Genomic DNA, 20,107 nt, shown 5'->3' on the forward strand with positions numbered 1-20,107 from the left:
CCCCCACACACACACACACACACACACACTGATAGCACTGCATTAAAGGGCAACGTCGGCTTTAATGTCTTTTGAAATTTAAAATCAGCTCGCAGAGTGCTCATGAGTGCACAGACGAGCCTTAAGCAGTCTTTTCAGCAGCGGTATATCGGCGCCCTTGTGTTGATGTGCGGTGATAGCTCTATGAACCCTCACTTGGAAAGTATTTCAAAGTATGCGTATGTTCTATCCACAGGTCTCTGGTAATCATCAGTACCCTGGATGGACGGATCTCTGCTTTAGATCCTCACAACCAGGGCAGGAAGCAGTGGGACCTAGATGTCGGTTCAGGTTCCTTAGTGTCCTCCAGCCTCAGCAAACCTGAGGTAAATCCATGTCTTTGTTTCCCTACTTTCTTTTCATTTCAGTGGAAAATAGGAGGAAAACTTAGCTTTAGTCTGACTAAATGCCACTGCAGGAATTAAAATTTAAATACCAGCCTTAAGGAATAAGCAAAGGTCAACTTAAGCCACTAACACAGGTTAAAACACCTTTGTTTGTGTTATTAATATCTACTAAAAGATGATTTCCAAAATCTACATGTCAGGGGGAGGTTAAGGATGCAGTCTCATCTCTGTCTCTTCCTCAAAACAAACACTGTCCCTCCTGGCTCTCTCTCTGCAGACTCCAAGACTAGTAATTGAACTCTCTGCACTTTAAACAGTCAAGCAAGGGTTGTTGTTGCTTACATACATTTCATATGTACACACACACAGCGCAATAGACACCAGACATGCTTCACACCCCCGCGTAAATCTGAGAGTAGCTGATTCGCCTGGAGGATTAGCTTCTTTGTTGACTGTAGTAGTTTACACATACAAGCACAGCAAGACCCTCGCCTCTACATGTATACTGAAGCTTAAACCGCCCACACAGACGTGCTGAAAGTGAAGTGGAGCCCAGAGCGAGACCAGAGTGTTGCATGCTAGAAACATGCCCATGGTTCACTTTGATGTGGACTCGCTCTCTGCGAGAGTTTTGCCTCAGGGAAAAAGCCTCTGATACTAACAAGGGTCTGGGTGGCTGCTGAGATCAGTTTAATGTTAGTCTGCTGGTGCTGGTAGAGCATGTCTGAATGTAAGGAACTCTGACTGCTTCATTACTGAGGTAACAATAACAGAGCGATCCAGACGTAGTTCATTAAGTTTAAAACATTTCTGATATCCTGTTTTTCTAGGGGTTGCGTTGCAGTTTGCTGTAAATGTTTCCTAGAAATTTCTTTGATTATGTGGTGTATAGCACAGATATATGTATTTATTCACCAAATGATAAAGGAAATACAACTGGTGTAACAGTGTGTATAAAATGAAAGTGTAAAATAAGCAGCTGCAGTCCCAAAATAGCAATTCAGAGTTACTCACTGTGGGAAACTTTCATTCAAATATTTAAGGACCTTTCATAATGAAGGGTGAAGTGATACTCAAGCATGTGTCATTCAGCCTGAAAAGTCTGAATGACACATGCTTAATTTTTTTTTTTTTTTTGGTTCCAGCTTTTAAAACTACAGCTGCTGACTTCATTGATTAGTAAAGCTACAATTAGAAGAAGGGAACTAATCACTGAAATCAGCAGCTATAATGCTGGGTTGCATTTCAAAGGCAGCCTTTAGACTCGAGCATCTCGTGGGCATGTGGTTGAAACGTGCCGTCTGTGAGATTTGGAAAATGAATCAAGCTTCATTACCATTTTCTTTCAAAATCTGGGATTCTTGCAAGTGTGGAGAACCTCTAGAGATTCTGTGATGCACATACAGTATGTACAGTATGCATAAGATAGCTTCTCTACCAGCGTCATTGGAATCGACCCTTTTAAATTTAAATGACTCGATGTCCTGCATAGTTCTCTGCACGCTGAGGAGAATCAATTTTTAAATTTAAATTTTAAATCCAAATTGTTTATTATTCACTTTTAAAACTCAGAAACTGGCAAACTATGTAAAGAATGTTTTGCAGCTGGGTTGACGATGTATGATGTTAATTTGGTTTAACGTGTATTGTTTACAACATTAAATGAGTTGCGCAGTTACAAAGGCTTTTAGTTCTCTCATAAATGAATGCAAACTTTTCTAAATATAAAGAATTAAAAGCAGTTATACTCACTATAACAGTATGCTGACACTTCATAAGAAGTGTCATGAAATTCATGGGCATGCACACATGTAACATCCTCCTGTCATCTTCCAGTGTGCTTCTGTTGTGATGGAGTATGGTGTGTGTTTGTGTGCTTTCTTTTTTCACCTATTGGCTTTCATTTGGCTGACGGAGCGGAACGAGGAGAGATGCCTGTCAGCTCTGAACTCTGTGACTTGCTGCGATGTGACGTCACTTGTTGTGATCTGTCGAGTGTGGGCTGTTTTGTTTTTTTTTGTTTTGTTTTGTTTTTCGTTTGTTTTTGTGTGTTGGTGTTGTTTGTTTTTTCTAATATACTTTCTAAGTTTTAATCCAGCCTTACCCTCTCTGTCCTTGTTTACCTGTGATTCCTCTCTCTCTTACCCTGGGGTGAGGGGGTGTAGGTGGGGGCAAAGGCAGGTGGGAAGCATTGCCAGTTGCTCCTGCAACCTCTATCTCCCACCCACCCCCCCGCCTGCCTGCCTGCTGAGCAGTAAGCAACAATTTCGGTGGTGCTTGCCAGGTCCCTGAGACACCACTCTGCTCAGTGATCAGAGGCTGGGGGGTTGGGTCTTGTGCTGTACTATTGGCTGGCCTCCACACACCGGGCCGGAAACAGCCAGTCGCCTGCTGCATCTTGTAGAGTGTGTCTTTTTTTTCCTTTAAGTAATAAAATGAGGGACAGACCCACAAACAGCATTGTCTGCAGAAAAAGCAGCCATCACTTCAAAAAGCAAAGTTACCCCCAAGCTTAGAGGGGGGTTCAAGTGTGTGTGTGTGTGTGGGTGTGCGCACATTAGACAGTAGAGTCGGTGCCAATGTGGAGTGACTCACACAGGGGGGTGGGGCTAAAGGAATGAAGAAAGAAGAGGTTGGGTGATTAGGGAGGTGAGGTAATGCCTCAGAGCAGAGATGATGTCATCACATAATAGACACATGCTCACTCCAACACACACACACACTCTCTCTGCTGGCATGCAGTGCGAATGAATGAATTGGGAGAATTTGATTGATTACAACACGGGGACAAATACTCGCAATAAATCTCTCAGAGCCGCCTTCCAGCTGCTCTGATTTAGTTTTGATTGTTTTGCTTCGTGTGTTTTATCTGAACCCGCAGTGTTAGCGTTTCTCTCGCGCGGTCGGTCTGCCACCTTGAAGTAGAGCAGTAGCCTCGTGGACCAAACATGGCATATTAGCGGTGGGTAAGAGGGGACACTGTTTGACAGGCTCACCGGAGCGTAGGCAGCAGCTTACACACACAAACAATTGCGCACATTACGGCTCCCCACACTCCCCCCACCCTTAATCTGCCCCCCACGCCCCAGGGGTGGAATATGATGGTATGATCAGTGACATCAAATAATCATCAAGCACATTTGGATGAATGCCTTCATGAAGAAGTGGTTATATAAAGAAAAATGATAACTATAATTTGAGCGTGCACGCTGGAGGCTGGATGTTTCTTTTAGCCAGCAGATGAGTATCTTAAATAAGTGAATGGCTCTGGTCTCTCAGTAATGGTGCGTATTTTTCCTGAATGAGTCTGTCTTATAGCTCTTTAAAGATTAATAAGCTCTTAAAATTCATAGTAAATGAGGCACAAAGAGAAGGAAAACGTTTGTGCTGAGAAGTCAGTTTTTTGGGGTTTTTTTTAAGCTAACTCTTGAATATTTTATCACATCCTACAAATTAAATGCATTTAATCTAAGACCTTGTTATTTTAATAACCAATAGTTTGACTATAAAAGATACTGAAGCTCTCTCACAAAAATAGACCAGGGCAAACACAGCAGACAAAGACATGGGAACAAAACAGATTGTGGAGGTGGGATGTTCATAAGCATCATTTGATATCTTTATATTTTGGTGATCATATAATCAAATACGGGTTGGCACAGATTATAAAATTACTTTCCCATCCTTAAAGCTTTTTTTACTTTTCGAATAATCTAATTCCAACTGTAGAGCGACAGACGGTTATTTCAATCAAACATATTGTGAGTTATAGCGAGATCTCTGTAATCCTTATGGCTCAGATTTTAATTGGCAAATTTTCCTAACAAATATATATCAAGGTCGACTGAGTGGTGAGTAATACCATGAATCTCTGATAATGTTATGCGGGTCTGTTGCCAAAAACATCAAAATTTGTGACTCTGCCAGCTGGTTTGTAGGAAGCTTCCCTTATCAACATCGTGTGTTCATCTAAATCTGAATATTTCCAAATTAAATAATGAAAGCGTATTTAATTACAAATACATTCAAATGTACAGTTTCAGATCATTGTAGGCAGCATACCCCAGTAATAAAAAGAGAGCTGTTAGCAAAGTCACTTAGCTGTAAATACCTTAAGAACTCAGCTCAACTCGTCTTAATCGTTTAACTGCCAGCTTTAAGTGCCGTTCATCATTAGAGAGTTGTCAAAGTAAATCACACCACAAAACTCCTGATTCAGTTCAGTTTAATTTTATTTATATAGCGCCAAATCACAACAACCGTTGCCTCAATGCACTTTAGGTTATTAGACCAAGACCCTATAACACCTTACACCTAATACTGAGAAAACACTGAAAACCCCAACAATCAGATGGCCCCTATGAGCAAACCCTTTGGCGACAGTGGGAAAGAAAAACTCCCTTGTAGCAGGAAGGAACCTCTGGCAGCCAGAGATGAATAATAACAAATGATTAAATGTAGCATGGTGCATAAAGTGAGTGAAACACAAGGTGCACACTCAGTGATACCTGATAAAGGAACCCTAAAGGAGCTCCAAAACTATACCACTTGAGATCTAATGATTTTTAAGCCCTGTTAAATATTAGTTAAATAAATAATTACATTTCTAAACAATAATTAGGCATCTCAGCTGGGTCCTTAAAGCTAAATTTACTGTGATAATGCAGAAAAAAATATGCTTAAGCACTTTTTAAAAAAGTTATTTACAAGTAAAAGCCACTGGAGAAAGTTTTACAATAAGTCTGAGATAATGATAATGTGATTGACTTTCAGTAATTTGCTGATCTCGTGGTTTGTAGGACAGTCACTCAGAGTACATATGGGGACCGTGTTTCTGACTTAGAGGACATTGACAAGATGAACAGCTGAGATGAAGCTAACTGGGCTGGATCAGAGAGATGGATTAAACCATCGGGAGCAGGATGACTCATCCACGGCTATAAGAATACCCCCCACCCCTGGCTGTAAAGCTCCTCAGTAGTACCAGTGTGGTGTGATGTGATGGTCAGATTGCTAACCCTTCCTCCTTTCACTTGCTAAATTTATCCCCATCTTGTGTCTAAACCAGCCCCTCCCTCTGAAAGAAAAGATGACATCACCGCTTCTCCTGCCTGTGCTCTCTAATAAATCAAACTGCCACATGTTGCTCCCCGCTGGCATTTTTCTTAATCCGCCACAAAGCTCTGACTTTTTTCGAGTCTGATAGGATTTCCGAAGCAAGGCTACTGACTGATTGGTTGCAGTTTTAACCTCAATAGCACCTGTTTAGCATCAACAAGGCCAAGAATTGGACCCAAAACTGCTGTTATGTCACTTGTGAGTTTGTTGATAGAAGTGAGTCACGAGTTGGACATCGAATGAAAAAGACTCTCTTTTGACAGCTAAATCTGCAGAGGTTAAATCAGGATTAGGCTCAGGGTTTTGGCAATGATGTCATCCTTGTTGAACCAGCACCTAATAGAGAGCGCGCGCGCACACACACACACACACACACACACACACACACACACACACACAGTTGAGGGTAGCACACTTTTATAAAGATTTGAGTTAATTACTCCGGCTTTGAGTTGTATAATGGTTCCACGTCTGTGGATTGAGTCCAAGCGTGTGGAGGCCGGAGCTGCTGCTGTGTGGGTGGATGTGTGTCGGCCAGCACTGTCTGTGTGGCAAAGTGTTTTTGTGTTTTTTAAGGATTGTCTTTTTAAGCTGGGAGAAAAGAAATAAAGAAATACATAAAAACTGCTAGTTTAAAACAGCCGTGTGTACGAAAGGAAAACTGCGTGGGCAAAAAAACAACATTCCTAATGAATCATTTTGTTTTTAGTGATTTGTCTGTGTGGCATTGAAACACAATGTTAGAGGGGTGCTGGTAACTTATGCAGCAGCTCTGGAGCTTTTATAGTATTTGTAAAAAACAAACAAACAAAATTTATACATATAACCCCTATGAATTTTTTTTTAGTTTGTTTTATTGGTAGTGGCGTTTTGATAAATTGTCGCTCATTGTGGTTTTATACAGCTGCCACTTGTGGGGGCTCACAGGCAGTTATTTTGTTGCCAAACGCATAACAAATATAAACATTGTCCCAATTTTGATTAGCAACGCTGACCTGGCAATTTAGAGACTGAATCTAAGATGCTTATTTTAAAAAATATCAATATAAGTCATTGCCACATCTTTTCTGTTTTCAGAAGTTCCTTTTATTTTATTTAGAGCGGTCTTCTTCTAGAAACCAAAACTAACCTGACTCTGCGTTTTGTTTTTTTGTTTGTTTGTTTTTTGTTGTTGCAGGTGTTTGGCAATAAGATGGTAATACCTTCCCTGGATGGTGCCTTGTTTCAGTGGAACCGGGACAGAGAGAGCATGGAGGCAGTGCCTTTCAGCGTCGAGTCCCTGCTGGAGTCGTCATATCGCATTGGAGAGGACACAGTCCTGGTCGGGGGGAAATCCCTCACCACCTATGGCCTGGGGGCCTACAGTGGCAAGGTCTGTGAAACAATTTCAAGAACAACCTGATAGGACAGGTTAACACGTGTCAAATCTATTAGCATACTAACCAGTCCGGCGCAGTAGGATAACCGACTTTTGTAATTTCCCCCCTGTTGCTTTCCTCAGCTTCGGTACATCTGCTCTGCGGGGGGCTGCAGTCGCTGGGAAGAGGACGAGGTGGAGACCGAAGATGTGCTCCTGCTGCAGAGGACTCAGAAGACTGTGCGAGCCATCAGGCCTCGATCGGGGATGGAGAAGTGAGTCAATCAAAGCTAATTCACAGAGCAGCTACTGACGTTGTTTTTATTAACAAAGTTGGCTATTTAGTCACTAACAGTAGTGAACAACAAGCAGTAGTAAGTAGAAGGAAACCACAGGGTAACATGAAAGACCAGAAACGTATAAGGCAGGGATTTTTATTTAAATCATGCATTTTCGCTGTTTGTGCAAGGTGGAACTTTAGTGTCGGAAACTTTGAGCTGAAACTCGTTCCGGAGATGCAGCCTGGAATTAACTTCCTGGAGGGCGAACTAGCAAATGGTGACAGCTGGAAGGAGAGTCAGTGGGTCATCGCTGATGAGCCAACAGAGAAACGGCAGGCCGAGAACCACCAGAATCAAAACCAGCATTTGGACCTAGTTATCAAAGTGTCTGTTCCTGATTGGAAGGTCATGGCTTTCAGCACCGGGCCTGATGCACAGCTGGTCTGGGAACATCAGGTTAGATGCTTAAAATAAATCCTGTGGTCACTTATTTATTAGCGAGTTTTAGTGCTTTAATGGAGTTCAGTGCTTCATGACTTTGACTGTGGAGCTCATTAAAGTATTTCTACTCATTCTCACGTGTGTCGTGTAGTTCTGCACTCCCATCGCCTCAGCTTGGCTGGTGGGGGGTGGTAAAGTTACGCCAATCAGCCTGTTCGACGACACCACCTACAGCAGCCAGTCCAAAACAGAGGAAGACGAGGAAGACGAAGATCCAGAGAAAGCGCGGGAATCTGCAGAGTCCAGTGTTTACCTAGGTAACTTCTTACACATGTATACAGACGCTTCACTATTCCTGTAAGGGTTAGGAACCAGTGATTGTGGATAACCGTGTTGACTGTTGGGTTTTTTTTAGGGATGTTTCAGGGGCAGCTCTACCTTCAGTCATCGGTAAAAATCACGGAAAAATTTCCCTCCAAAGCCATCGGTTCAGAGAAGGACATAATTCCACTACCCACTGTCAAATGGAAGCCTCTAATACGTAAGTTTGCAGCACCAAAGGGACTAAATTCATGATTACATGCAGAGTCGGGGCAGAACGGCCAAAGCCCATCTTTAAGCACAAAGTTACACCATGTTCCAAGAAGTATTTGATGTCACGTGGACACAATCTATCACCATGCTCCCTGTAGCCCAAAGCTTTGCCCTTCATTCTTCATCGTCCAAAACCTTTTATTCCATATTGATCAGTCTTTCTTGTGAGATACAAGAAGTTATTCATCTTGTCCTTGATGTAGATTCTCCATCTCGGACACCAGCTCTGGTCGGCTCTGATGAATTCGACAAGTGTCTAAATAACGACAAGTTCTCCCACGACGAATACAGCAATGGAGCCTTGTCCATCCTCCAGTATCCATACGGTAAGAGTTTAATTGTGCAATGTTACTCCGTACGCACATTCTAGCTGTTAAAGTTGAAATGATTTGAAGTGGACTGAAAGATTTTTGCTTCTTCTTGCTCCAGACAATGGCTACTACTTCCCCTACAGCAAGCGTTACCGAGAGAAGCGTGACACCGCCATAAGTCTCATAAATGGAAACGGGGCAGGAGGTGAGAATCGAAGAAGAAAGGATCCCGTGCTGCTATTACCCTGGTGGAAGGAGATTCTGGGCACCATCATCTTTTGCATTGCCACCACCACTTACATTGTACGCAAGTTTTTCCACCCTCCTGCTCCTGTGGCCTACGTGAGGGTAAGAGCCAAGACACAGTCCGCAACATTAATGCCGCACCGACGGTGCCTACTGGTCATTATGTTTGCCGTGTAATGTTTGTAACATTTTAGATCTTTTGTCTCAATTTTTTTCACAATTACTGTTGCAATACTGAGCTGGAATGGATGACGAAATGATTTCTTCATCAGGAAACATCCATGTTCTTCCACTTATCTAGTTCAGGGTTCCCAGGGGCTGGAGGATGGATAGCTTGATTGCTTAAAAAGTTAGTTTCAAACAAAAACTGGATACTGTTAGTTTTACTGTGTGATCAGAAAGTGTTCAGACTTCCTTATGAAATCTAAAAAAGATTATCTTCCCTTTTAATTTCTCTGAATCACTTTGTTTATTGAGGTAGACTTGTGGAAATTCAGTTCGTTGGATGTCAGATACCTTCCTGTCTAATAGGCTCACTAATGCAAAAAGCCAGTCATTAGTTTGAAAGAAAAGCCTGCTGAGCTGATGGACAGCTTTGTGTCATCACACAGATCTGGGAAATGCTGCAATGCAGTTTCAGCTGGATTAAAGATCCCAAGAGGAATATTTAAAAGGATAAAAAATAAGCAGTGGGGGAGAAGAGCCTTGGTAAAAGAGTTCATGGAGAAATTGAAGGTCACTTTGTCTGAACTCCAGTGATCCTATGTGAAAATGTGAGAAAAATCAGAAGGACAATCATCACTGCAGCACTCCACCAATCAGGATTTTTTAATGATTGTTGGAGTGCTGCAGTGAGTGGCAGGGATTTTGTCATGGTGGAAAGACACAAGATTGAAAATGTGACTGACCTCAATTCTGTCAATCTGAACCAGTTCATCAACAGTAGCACAGCAGGTAAACCCAGTGGTGGCAGCAATGTGCTTCACGGCTGTTTTTCTGCAGAAATGACAGGAAAACTAAAGCTAAACTGTGCAAAGGGCAGCGATACTTTCAAGAAAGAAAACTAGTTTTGCTTTAGTGGGGCCTCGTACCTGACTTGAAACTCACCTTTAAACAGAACAGTGATCCTAAACTTGCAGTCAACACATCATTGATTACTCTATGAATGTTTCTCTGCCAGGCCTGATTTGATCCCAGTCGAACTTTTAACACCTGAAGCCAGCTGCTCACTCACGATCCCCATCCATGCTATCTGAAAGCAAGAAACAGGATCTAGTGTCTATGTGGGATACTTCTTTTTGTTTTCATGTTTATAGGGGTTAGCTGTATACATTTCCACCTTCTTTTTCTTGTGACTGTTAAATCTTTAAGTGTTTCTTGCCCAATACGCCACAAACAAGTTAAACTTGTTGTTTGTTTGTTGTTTGTCGTGTTTGTAACGTGTCGTTTTTTGTCATCCTCCTGTCCCTAAAAGCAACGGAAAGAGTCGGAGACACAGTGCCAGACAGACAGCAAGTTTGACCTTGAAGTTGTGGAATCCAAAGAGCCGGTTGCCATGGAGACCCGTTCCAGCGAATATGTATCCAGGTAAGGCGCACCGTTAAACAAAACGTGTCCCGTGTCAAAAATATTTGCAATGATTCGGGAGAACTTCACTTAGCAATGTGCCGGGAGTGCTCTTTACAGTTCAGTCAGATGCCAGCATCACTTTTTCAAGGTGTAGCTACAGATTCGGCTCTGTTACCATGGTGACCAGTGGTCTTCCAACCTGCCTTGATAGGACAAGGCAGAGATGGGCGATATGAATCGTAGTAGTTCATGATTGGGTAACTCAGCTGTTTGGCATCAAATGAAAATGGCCTCGGTCCCCTCAGACCGCACCCTACAACAGCAGCATCTGCCTCAGGGTCAGAGTGTCGTTTTACATCACTGTCAGGACATTGTCAGAATTTCTAAATATGATCAGGAGCCGTAATTTATGGGCTGCCGCTACCCTCCCGCAGTGTGATCGATGAGGGTTTTTGCGTGTTTACATCTGTGAGCCTCACCCTCCTGGAACAGAAGTGAAAACTGATTTTAATCTGCAAATTTCTGTCCTCTTGGTGTCACCACTTGCACATTCTCTTCTTTTTGATCCACCCGAAAATGACAAACACCCCACCCCCTCCCCTTCCTTCAAAGCTGCTGCTGCTTCTGCAGTCCATGCAAATCACTTTTGCCGAACAACTTTCCTTAAATAAAACCGGCGGCTGTTGCAGCAGCTGCGGCGGGCATGAGTCAGGATCATTAGGAGGCAGATTGGGATCAGGAACCTTGAATCACATGCTGCCCACACACATCCTAATAAGAGCCTTTTAATCCCCCTGAGCAAACCGAGCAGGGATGTTTTGACAGGGTGGAGGGGATGGAGTCGGTGTGCGCCTGTGTCTTACGCAGCAGTAAACACAATGATTTTGCATAAAAAGAACTTTATAATGATCCTTGCTGGAACTGTTTGACGTGCCAAACCGTGAGATACATGTAATATGCAACACTGTGACAGCTGTTGCTTTAGTTTAAAGGTAAGCTATGCTTGCTTTTGAAAACTTCTGCAACTGCAAATAATGTCTTCTCTTTAAGAGATTAAGTGGGAAGTAAACCTGCCAGAAAGTCATAAAGTTTAAAGTTTCTCTTTGGTTTGTAGAAATGTATTTTTGCTGACCTTAAAGTGGAGTGTGGGCAAGGCAGTGAAAAAACAAAGCACTTATCTTACACACTGGTTGTAATTCCCTCTCTGATAATTGGGATTTATAATTTAAAAGGCCTCCTTCTTGGTCTTTTTTAAATTATCAGAGATCCAGATGATAATTTTAAAGCACTTGGAGGGCCGCGAGTCGTCTTTCCACACTGCTAACCAAAGTGTCTCTCCTCAGGTACCTGACAGACTTTGAGCCAGTGCAGTGCCTCGGCCGCGGGGGGTTTGGCGTCGTGTTTGAAGCCCGCAACAAAGTGGACGACTGCAACTACGCCATCAAAAGAATCCGCTTGCCCAATAGGTAGCGCATCTCTCGCTAGGCTGCGCCAGACTTCCTTAGCTGGAGGCTATTAGCTCTTCCTTTATCTCTGTTTTCTCTAAAGCTGTTAAACTGAGTTATGTAAGCAGCAGCCCACTGGTCTAAACACAGAAACCCATGCAGAGGAAGCTGACATTTCAGAACAAATATTATCTGTGCGCTATAATTTATGCTGACAAGCATGGGTAATAAATGTTTAGCTGCAGTAGCTCTGTGTGTTTTTCTTTTAGTCCTGTTGTTCACTGATGCAACAAAGCTCAGATGTTAGTCTCTTTCACACAGTCTGTTCCAGCCGGGACTGTTCCACCTGCATTGCCTGTTCACTTTAAAAAGAATGGGGAGCCATTGTTGTTGTACCTTTTTAGTCAACAGCAGAGGCACCGTGGTTGCCACAGTGTGTTACATGCCATGGCTCCTTCCCCCCCGATTGCTGAAACACTATCTGAACATGCACACTGGGTTTGCTTTACACAATCTTTGCCTGGTTCTACATAAATAAGCAAAAGTGGCATTATAGTTTGATCCTCGTGTGAAAGGGGCTAATTATTTTCAGGCCTGCTGTGCTTATTCAACCTTTGGTGGAGACTTGTGGCTTATTACAACCTCAGTGGGGGTTTTTTTTTTTTTTTTTTCTTTTTCATTTTTTCGTTTTTCTGTCGTTCAGGGAGCTGGCCCGGGAGAAGGTGATGCGAGAGGTGAAGGCTTTAGCAAAGCTGGAGCACCCGGGGATCATTCGCTACTTCAACGCCTGGCAAGAGAGCCCTCCTGAGGGCTGGCAGGAGGAAATGGACCAGAGGTGGCTGAAAGATGCAAGGTGAGCCAGATGTTTTTAAACCTTTTGTAGCTCAGCTGGCCGAACCAGCGTGCGGACATCCAATGAAAATCTAGCTGTCCCCTCTGGAATCATTAATTAGTGACATTTGTGACAAATGGTGCACCACACATCTTTATCCCACTTGGCTAATTTGATTCACAGATGTTAAAATGCCACGGGATAAAAAAATCTTGTGCGCATTAAAATTGAGTATTTAAAATTAAATTTGATGTCTGCTGTGTGCTGCTTTTAATTGCTTTGGTGGATATGTATTGATTAGAACCATGTCCCCGTGCACTACACATGTAATATTACTACTGTGCTGTTTTTACAGCTCACATGACAAAAATCTGAAAGAACTACATTGAAAGCACCTTCTGCCTGTTGTTCACGAGTCCTTATTTAACTGCTGAAATGATTGGCACACATCTTCTGTTTGTCTTGCATCAGTATTGGGAGAAACAACAATCCTTTTTCTCTTTCAGTACCACTGACTGGCCAATGAGCTTCCTCGATCACATGGAGGCTCTGTCAGTCAAAGTACCCGTGTCCAGCTCAGTGTCCCCTGTCCTCAACCCTCAAGGAGATGCTCATGAAGCATCAGCCAAAGATCATGTGCTGTTTTCCAGCAGCACAGGCAGCATTGTGGGCTTTGGCACCAACCTGTCCTTCCCCCCGCTGCTGGGCCACGACAGCCTAATGTCTGAGAGGGACAGCCAGGCCGACCCTGACGCGTCAGACACCCCCCACTCGTTCGAGCTCTGCCCTCCCCGCGGTCCCAGTGACTGCACTTCCTCTTCCTTTGATATTGTGTTCGAGGATTCGGGCTGCGATCGAGATGCCGACGCAGACACGGACTCTGCCTCTGGCCCAGCCAGTCCTGGCACGGTGACGGAGAAGAACAGTTCGTCCTCGTCACACACCAGACGACAGGAATCTGTCCCCCCCGTCTCTTCCTCTCCTCCTCGGCCAACCTCGCTCGCCCTGGCTCTCCCCACAACACCTCCAAATCCGCGGGTTCAACCTTCACCTAAGGTTTGTGAATAGTTTTGGGTTCTTGTTTTTTTTAACAATATACCCACTGTTTTTAAGAGTGCAGTGTGAAATTGTAATGTGGTGAATCCTCTCGCCCCGTCTCCAGGTCTACCTGTACATCCAGATGCAGCTCTGTCGGAAGGAGAACCTGAAGGACTGGATGGCTCAGCGCTGCCTGCTGGAGCAAAGGGAGCACAACCAGTGTCTGGACATCTTCTTGCAGATTGCAGAAGCTGTCGACTTCCTGCACAGCAAGGGGCTTATGCACAGGGACCTCAAGGTGAACATGTACACATTGTCTGTGCGTGTGTGACCATCTAAATTCTGCAGCTTCAGTTAGGGAAGAAAAACTTTCCTTCAGACTTGACTGGATTAGAGTGTTGTGTGTTACTGTGTTTGTTTTATGGGCAGCATGTGAAGTAGAGTTTAGTAAACCACTCTGCTGTCGTCGTTCTTTGTGTGGTGCACGTGATGTAACCTGTAACTGCTGATCCTGCAGCCCTCCAACATCTTCTTCACCATGGACGACGTAGTGAAAGTGGGAGACTTCGGCCTGGTGACGGCAATGGACCAGGAGGAAGATGAAGATGAACCGAGCGCCCTCACGCCTGCCCCACTCCTCACCCGCCACACGGGCCAGGTCGGCACCAAACTCTACATGAGCCCAGAGCAGGTGAGGAAGCGCCGTTCATTAAAGAAAAAAAACAACAACATTTAGTTCTTGGTTTCCTGCTTCTGCAGTCAAGACTAATTATGTGCTTTCCTTTTTGTCCTTGCAGCTCTCTGGAAACTCCTACTCTCATAAAGTGGATATATACTCTCTGGGTCTGATCCTGTTTGAGTTGCTGTATCCTTTCAGGACTCAGATGGAGAGAGTGAGGGTGAGTCAGAAAACACATGTCCTTATAAACCTGGCTTATTATTACTTTATTTTAGGATCTGTAAAAGGGTTGTGAATTACATTGAAATTAGGTTTCCTTAACAACCAAGAGATTAATATTATTGTAGGATTAATTTGTATTTAACATGATCTAAAACTGGTTTGAGTTCCTTTGCAAATTGTGCATATTTGCTGTCTGGATCCTGTTAAACATCTCAACATCCAAAAACAATTTTGAGCTTAAAAAATAATGAAAAACATTTACTGTTCATCTTATTTACTTGTTCTTACTGAGCTGCAGCGCCTATGAAGGTTTGAATAAAATGTGTTGTGGAACTTTTGAAAAACGTAAGAAATGATTCAATGACCGGATGATTCGGATTGAAATGAAATGATCTCATTTTGGCTTCAGTAAGAAGCCCAGCTGGCCACTTGTGTGTAAGCTAGTGAGGCCGTTTATCTTCCTGCCTCCTACAATGTCATTATGTGTTGAGAAATCAAGAATTCACGATTGCTGATTATTGTTATTTCTCTCGTTGTCGCCGTTAGTTTATGTGTTGGCTTTACCCACGAGTGCTCACGTGAGGCATGCACAGGCAGTTTCTTAGTAGCCATGAAGTCTTTGTCTCAGCAACAAAGGACCTGGTAAGCCATTAGCACAGCTCGGCTCACAGGTGTTTACATCCTTTCTTCCAGACACTGACAGAAGTGAGAGTACTGCGCTTCCCAGAGGTTTTCTCCAAAAACAATGTTCAGGAGGTGAGTTGCTATCTGCTGCCACCTAGTGGCTGTAAATATGCACTGCATCTGAGCCAGAAATGTAAGATATACAGGATTGGGAGGTTTCTTCTCATCAGTGGTGCCAGCAGGACTCCAATTCATAATTTGAGCTCTCTGTAATAATATTAGGAGCCCTAACTCTAACTTTAGCAGTGCTTCATCTTCAAAAGCCTAAAAAAGATTCTGTTGTCTGAGCTTATTTGCTTCCAAACACATAAAAGTTACTTTTGTCTAATTCTTTATTCACAAGGGGTCACAACAGCGGGTCACTCCCCATGTTTGATTTGGGAGATTTTCACGCTGGATGCACTTTCCTGACGCAACCCCCAAAGGATGACATCAGCAAAATCCAACACAGCCAGAGTGTCTATTAAGTGCCAGAAATGTTGGCAAATTAATTCGAAACAATCCAGCTTGCAATATATTTGCATCATAACAGAGGAAGCTGTCAAAATTAATCAACGAAAGAATCCAAGGGAATGTTGTTACAAGTGTTTAAGTGAAAGTCTTCTGTATGCACAATCCATGCAGGATTATAGCTTCTGTTGCCGCTAGCGCTTATAATGAAATCAGTCACAGATTTAAATAGACTATAAAATAAATGAAAATCCGTTTGCACACTGAAAAGTTAAAAGCAGCATGACTCATTTGCTGATTTATATTAATACTCGAATTACAATTAGAATGACTTATTTAATCAAATACACAGATGAGCATTTTTTTTTAATTACTGCTCTGTATTAAGCATGGGACTGACCACCGAACTACAAACTGAGGCTGTAATTTGTTGTTTGTGTGGTCCTATGATCTTGTTTACCTGTTTTCTTTGTAATTGGATTAACATAATCCCAGAGCATAAGCTGTGATTCTCTGACACTGGAAATTACTTCTTACCTGAGTATCTCACTGTGCTAGTAGTAGTTCTGAGCCGTAGTATTTAAGTTGTTGTTGTTGTTGTTGTTGTTGTTGTTTTTTAATTATTTCATTTAGTATTGTATTATTCTAATGTTTTTATAAGCAAAGCAGTTGAAGAAATGGATGATAATGTTATCTGACAGATTTTTACTGTCTGTTTCCTCCCTGTTTAGCTGGCCATGGTCCACAGCATGCTGTCACCGAACCCCAACAAGCGTCCCGAGGCGGCTGATATCACAGGGATGCCCCTCTTCCAGGAGCTCGAGCTGCCTTGCCGATTGGCCGTGAGGCAGCGCTCCCGCACTTACAGCGCCTCTTCGATGGGCCGCCCCTCACGCCAGACATCAACTAACTGAAAACCTTACAACATGTGACCCCCACCCCCACCTTGTGGTCTGCCACCCTACTGAAACCCCTCGGTGCCCTGCCATCCCATTGCGCTTCGGACACAATCACATTGAACACTAAGAACAGCAGATGTGCTGGATGGCGTCGCGCTCTCTTTACGGTAGTGAGGCACACATCCTGCACAGCTACGTTTCTTAGTAAATACACATGCCGTTACATTTTGTTGCCTAGGCTTCCAATTTTAATCTTGCTTACAAATGAAGGGATATTTTAAAAGCGACAGCCGTTCCGTAACGTTCACTGCCAGGCTTGGCTCGAGTGGTACTTAGTACTTGCAAATAATTATCAGTGGCTATTTTAAAACAGCCCTGATTACCTGACGGGCAGCGTTTACTGTATCCAGACAGCTCGGAGTAGACTCGGCTTGTGATTTATTTCGCAGTGTTTACCTGTGATTATCCTAAAGCGTTGCCGTTCTCCTGACTCTGACATGGCGCACGTGCTAAGAACATGCTGCTTCCTCCCAACGTTCAGCCAGTGTTCACTCACTCACACTACACCTCAGGTATCAAAACCAAGAGGACACTCCAAAGGGGCCTTTGATGCTTGATCATCCTATCTACTAGTGATTTGTACTGGTCACTAGTACGAGCACTAATTGGTGTTCTGACACCCAACATGCCTGATATGGGAGACCAAAAAAAAGAGACCACTTTTTTTTTCCCTGTTTTTTGTTTTGTTTTTTTAATGCGAGAAGGTGATGTGTTGCATAGAAAGAGTTTATGAGTCCTTTCCATCAGATATGACTTGCCTTTAGAAAGGGCCTTTGGCCCCTTCTGAATGAATGCTGAGCCTGTGGCTCTTGTCCTTTTGTATGTACCTGTTAGGAAAATGAAGGGGTGAATGTGAGTTTATCTTAAAGCCAGTAATTGGACAAAGGTTTTTTTGTGTGTAAATTCTACACAATGACTCTGAGGTGCTCAATCATTTTCTAACACCTCCTCTTTGCTCTCTGTACAGAACTGAAGAGAAAACCCTGTTTATATGCTTTTCTTTGTAATTCCTAAGACCAATCTTGTACATATTCTTGCTTGTAAATGGCTTTTTCATTAAGCTACTGTAAGATAGTGTGATATACTGTGAGAGAGGAAACAAAGAGGAGACGATCTCTGATAGCTGAATGTTACTGCGTGACCTCCAGAGACGAGATGATGGTGGTTGCCTCTTTGAAATTATTCTCAGTGTTTGTTTTCACATGTTAGGGGACCCAAGTGGAAGGGGTTTGCCGGAGGAGAATCTGCATGAACCAGAGTGCCATTTGAAAGTCAGTTAAGTGTACTTTTCTTCGACGGATAACTCGCCTCACGTTTTCGGAATTGTGCTACTGTGCTCCGACCCCATCCAGCTGGTGTTCCCAGTGAAGCACAAAAACACAAATACTGAGGTCTGCAGCCCTCCTGTGATGCAGAAAAATAGCATTTAGCTAATAAGTCGATACTGTCGATACCCCTCTACACTGTGTACTGGGGGACCTGGACCTGATGTTGGTTATGTGATCCACATTTTTTTTTTATGTGCATTAGAAGTGCTGAATCACATGACCCATTTGTAACTACACACACTCACTAATTGTAACATGCTTTCAATGATTGTACTTTTTTAAGGCTCTTGTCTTTTTCTTTTTAAAGCACAGTTTTTTGATTATCTTCAGGGTTTTTGATTACTGTAAAATCCTGACTGTTACAGGAAGTCATAGTGATGTTTGCTCATCCATCCACTCAGCTCACTGAAGACGAGCCATTCATGTCCAAATCCAATTCTCTCTACGATGATTAAAACGAACTGTAAACCTACCACCACAGAGGTGGAAATTGCTTTAAGGACTGTATAAAGAAGGTGTTCTTTCTTCACACCTTTTGTAGACTAAATGTTTCATATCTGATTCAGACATTTGATTCAGGGCAAATTCTTCTAGCGGAGAAAACGTTTCGTCCCCCGTTTTAATTCCAGAGTGAACTGTGATTATTCATGGACAAGGATGGGGACTGTAATCACCTACAGCAGGAGATGGCTTGTCATCTTTATACCATTAATACTGAAAACAGCATTATAGAGTATTGTCAGAGGTTCTGCGCTTTTCCCCCTTTTCTGTCAATCCAAGAAAATGTGATTACAGTGTAGGTCTTCTCTCACGCTTTGTTAAATCGTGTTTCTCCTCCTTCCACTCCAGGCGTCCGGATGGTTTCGTTGAAAAGTCAGACCCTTCTCCTCGGCGTCTGATCTCTCCTCCTAGACATGTAGTTGCGTGTTCTTGTGCACAACTCCCATGTTAAATTGTAAATATGTTCATTTGCTTTATTTATGTTTTTGATGCCGTGATCAATCCTTTTGGGGTTGGTGTTATTACGAATGCGCTTCATTCGATGGAGTGCATTGGAATATGATGACTTCTTAAAAGTCTAAATTTAATAAACTGTTCTATACCGTTTGTAAAGTTTTGTGTCCTTCGTCTGGAGTCTCTGGGTCAGTGTGTTGGGGGGGGGTTGTTGTTGTTTTTGTTATTTAAAAAAAAATCACCTGTTCATCAGTCGGGATGACTGCTAAGAAATTCAGACACAAACATGAATATTTCTTGAGGCAGCAGGCCTATAAATCATTTTGCTGTCTCTTACTTGACATATTTTCTCACATGTATATGATGCACTGAAATAGAAGATTACAACGTGACAGAGCTCATCTAATAATGTGCTTTCATACATTTTACAAAGTGAGAGTGAGTAAGAGTGATGAGAGTATTATATCAAAGTAAGCGCCAGCAAGGCTGTAAATCAATAAAGATGAATTCAGTATAGTCTTAAAAGCTGAGACAGACAAAACTGTATGACATCTGAAATATTTCATGATGCTCCTTCACACTTTATTTGTTTTTTATAAAGTGCTTTACAAACCTGAACATTACAGTGAACAGCTGGAATTTCCCGTTTCAGTGCAGCTGACCAAAGAGACAATTACAGCTAAAGAGACGGTGAAAGTGGACAGTATATCCTCTGTTTCCTAGTGTAAAACTCATTGTTACAGACGGGCAGCACAAGAGTGATCCCCTCAGTTAATGATTCTCTCACTAGTTAGCTAAAATAAACAAATGTAAGTCTATGAGCCACAACCAACCAACCAACCATCTCGGTGACGTAACGTTCTGTATGGCATAAGGTGGCGCTACACATGTTCTCAAAATTTAAACATCACCAAGATGTGTGGTCTCCGCTCTTCAGTAAACTTGGGGGCTGCGGATGGCCTCCTGGATCCAGTTCAGTCTGCCTCTGACCCCTGGAGGGCGTTATTGTGGTTTCCCAACCTCATTATCGAGTACATTTGTGACACACACACACCACACAGAGATTGTCAAAGTCAAAATAAACTTTCTTGTCATCTCTGCTATATACAGTACAGTATATAGAGAGGCTCCAGTTACAGCAGTGCAAAAGAACAACAATAAATATAGGAAGAGTAAGAATAAATATACACTTTGAGACTGAGGTAAGGGGAGT

General features: G+C 42.8%; 1 protein-coding gene across 1 annotated transcript in view; it reads left to right on the forward strand.

Annotated features, from left to right (window-relative positions):
• The window catches only part of eif2ak3 (eukaryotic translation initiation factor 2-alpha kinase 3), a 27,724-nt gene extending 8,677 nt beyond the window's left edge, over window positions 1-19,047 (forward strand). Inside the window, exons 2-18 of the mRNA XM_005929640.3 lie at window positions 236-365; window positions 6,682-6,876; window positions 7,006-7,136; window positions 7,331-7,598; window positions 7,735-7,900; window positions 7,999-8,124; window positions 8,381-8,503; window positions 8,607-8,836; window positions 10,209-10,321; window positions 11,647-11,769; window positions 12,452-12,601; window positions 13,087-13,636; window positions 13,743-13,916; window positions 14,136-14,309; window positions 14,416-14,517; window positions 15,213-15,275; window positions 16,385-19,047. Coding sequence (XP_005929702.1) covers window positions 236-365; window positions 6,682-6,876; window positions 7,006-7,136; window positions 7,331-7,598; window positions 7,735-7,900; window positions 7,999-8,124; window positions 8,381-8,503; window positions 8,607-8,836; window positions 10,209-10,321; window positions 11,647-11,769; window positions 12,452-12,601; window positions 13,087-13,636; window positions 13,743-13,916; window positions 14,136-14,309; window positions 14,416-14,517; window positions 15,213-15,275; window positions 16,385-16,567 — 3,001 coding nt within the window. The 3' untranslated portion in view covers window positions 16,568-19,047. The remainder of the gene's footprint in view (window positions 1-235; window positions 366-6,681; window positions 6,877-7,005; window positions 7,137-7,330; window positions 7,599-7,734; window positions 7,901-7,998; window positions 8,125-8,380; window positions 8,504-8,606; window positions 8,837-10,208; window positions 10,322-11,646; window positions 11,770-12,451; window positions 12,602-13,086; window positions 13,637-13,742; window positions 13,917-14,135; window positions 14,310-14,415; window positions 14,518-15,212; window positions 15,276-16,384) is intronic.
• Window positions 19,048-20,107: the final 1,060 nt, after the last annotated feature.

Source organism: Haplochromis burtoni, unplaced genomic scaffold (assembly GCF_018398535.1).
Source record: "Haplochromis burtoni strain Fernald_Lab_line unplaced genomic scaffold, NCSU_Asbu1 Contig_119, whole genome shotgun sequence".
NCBI classification, from domain to species: Eukaryota; Metazoa; Chordata; class Actinopteri; order Cichliformes; family Cichlidae; genus Haplochromis; species Haplochromis burtoni.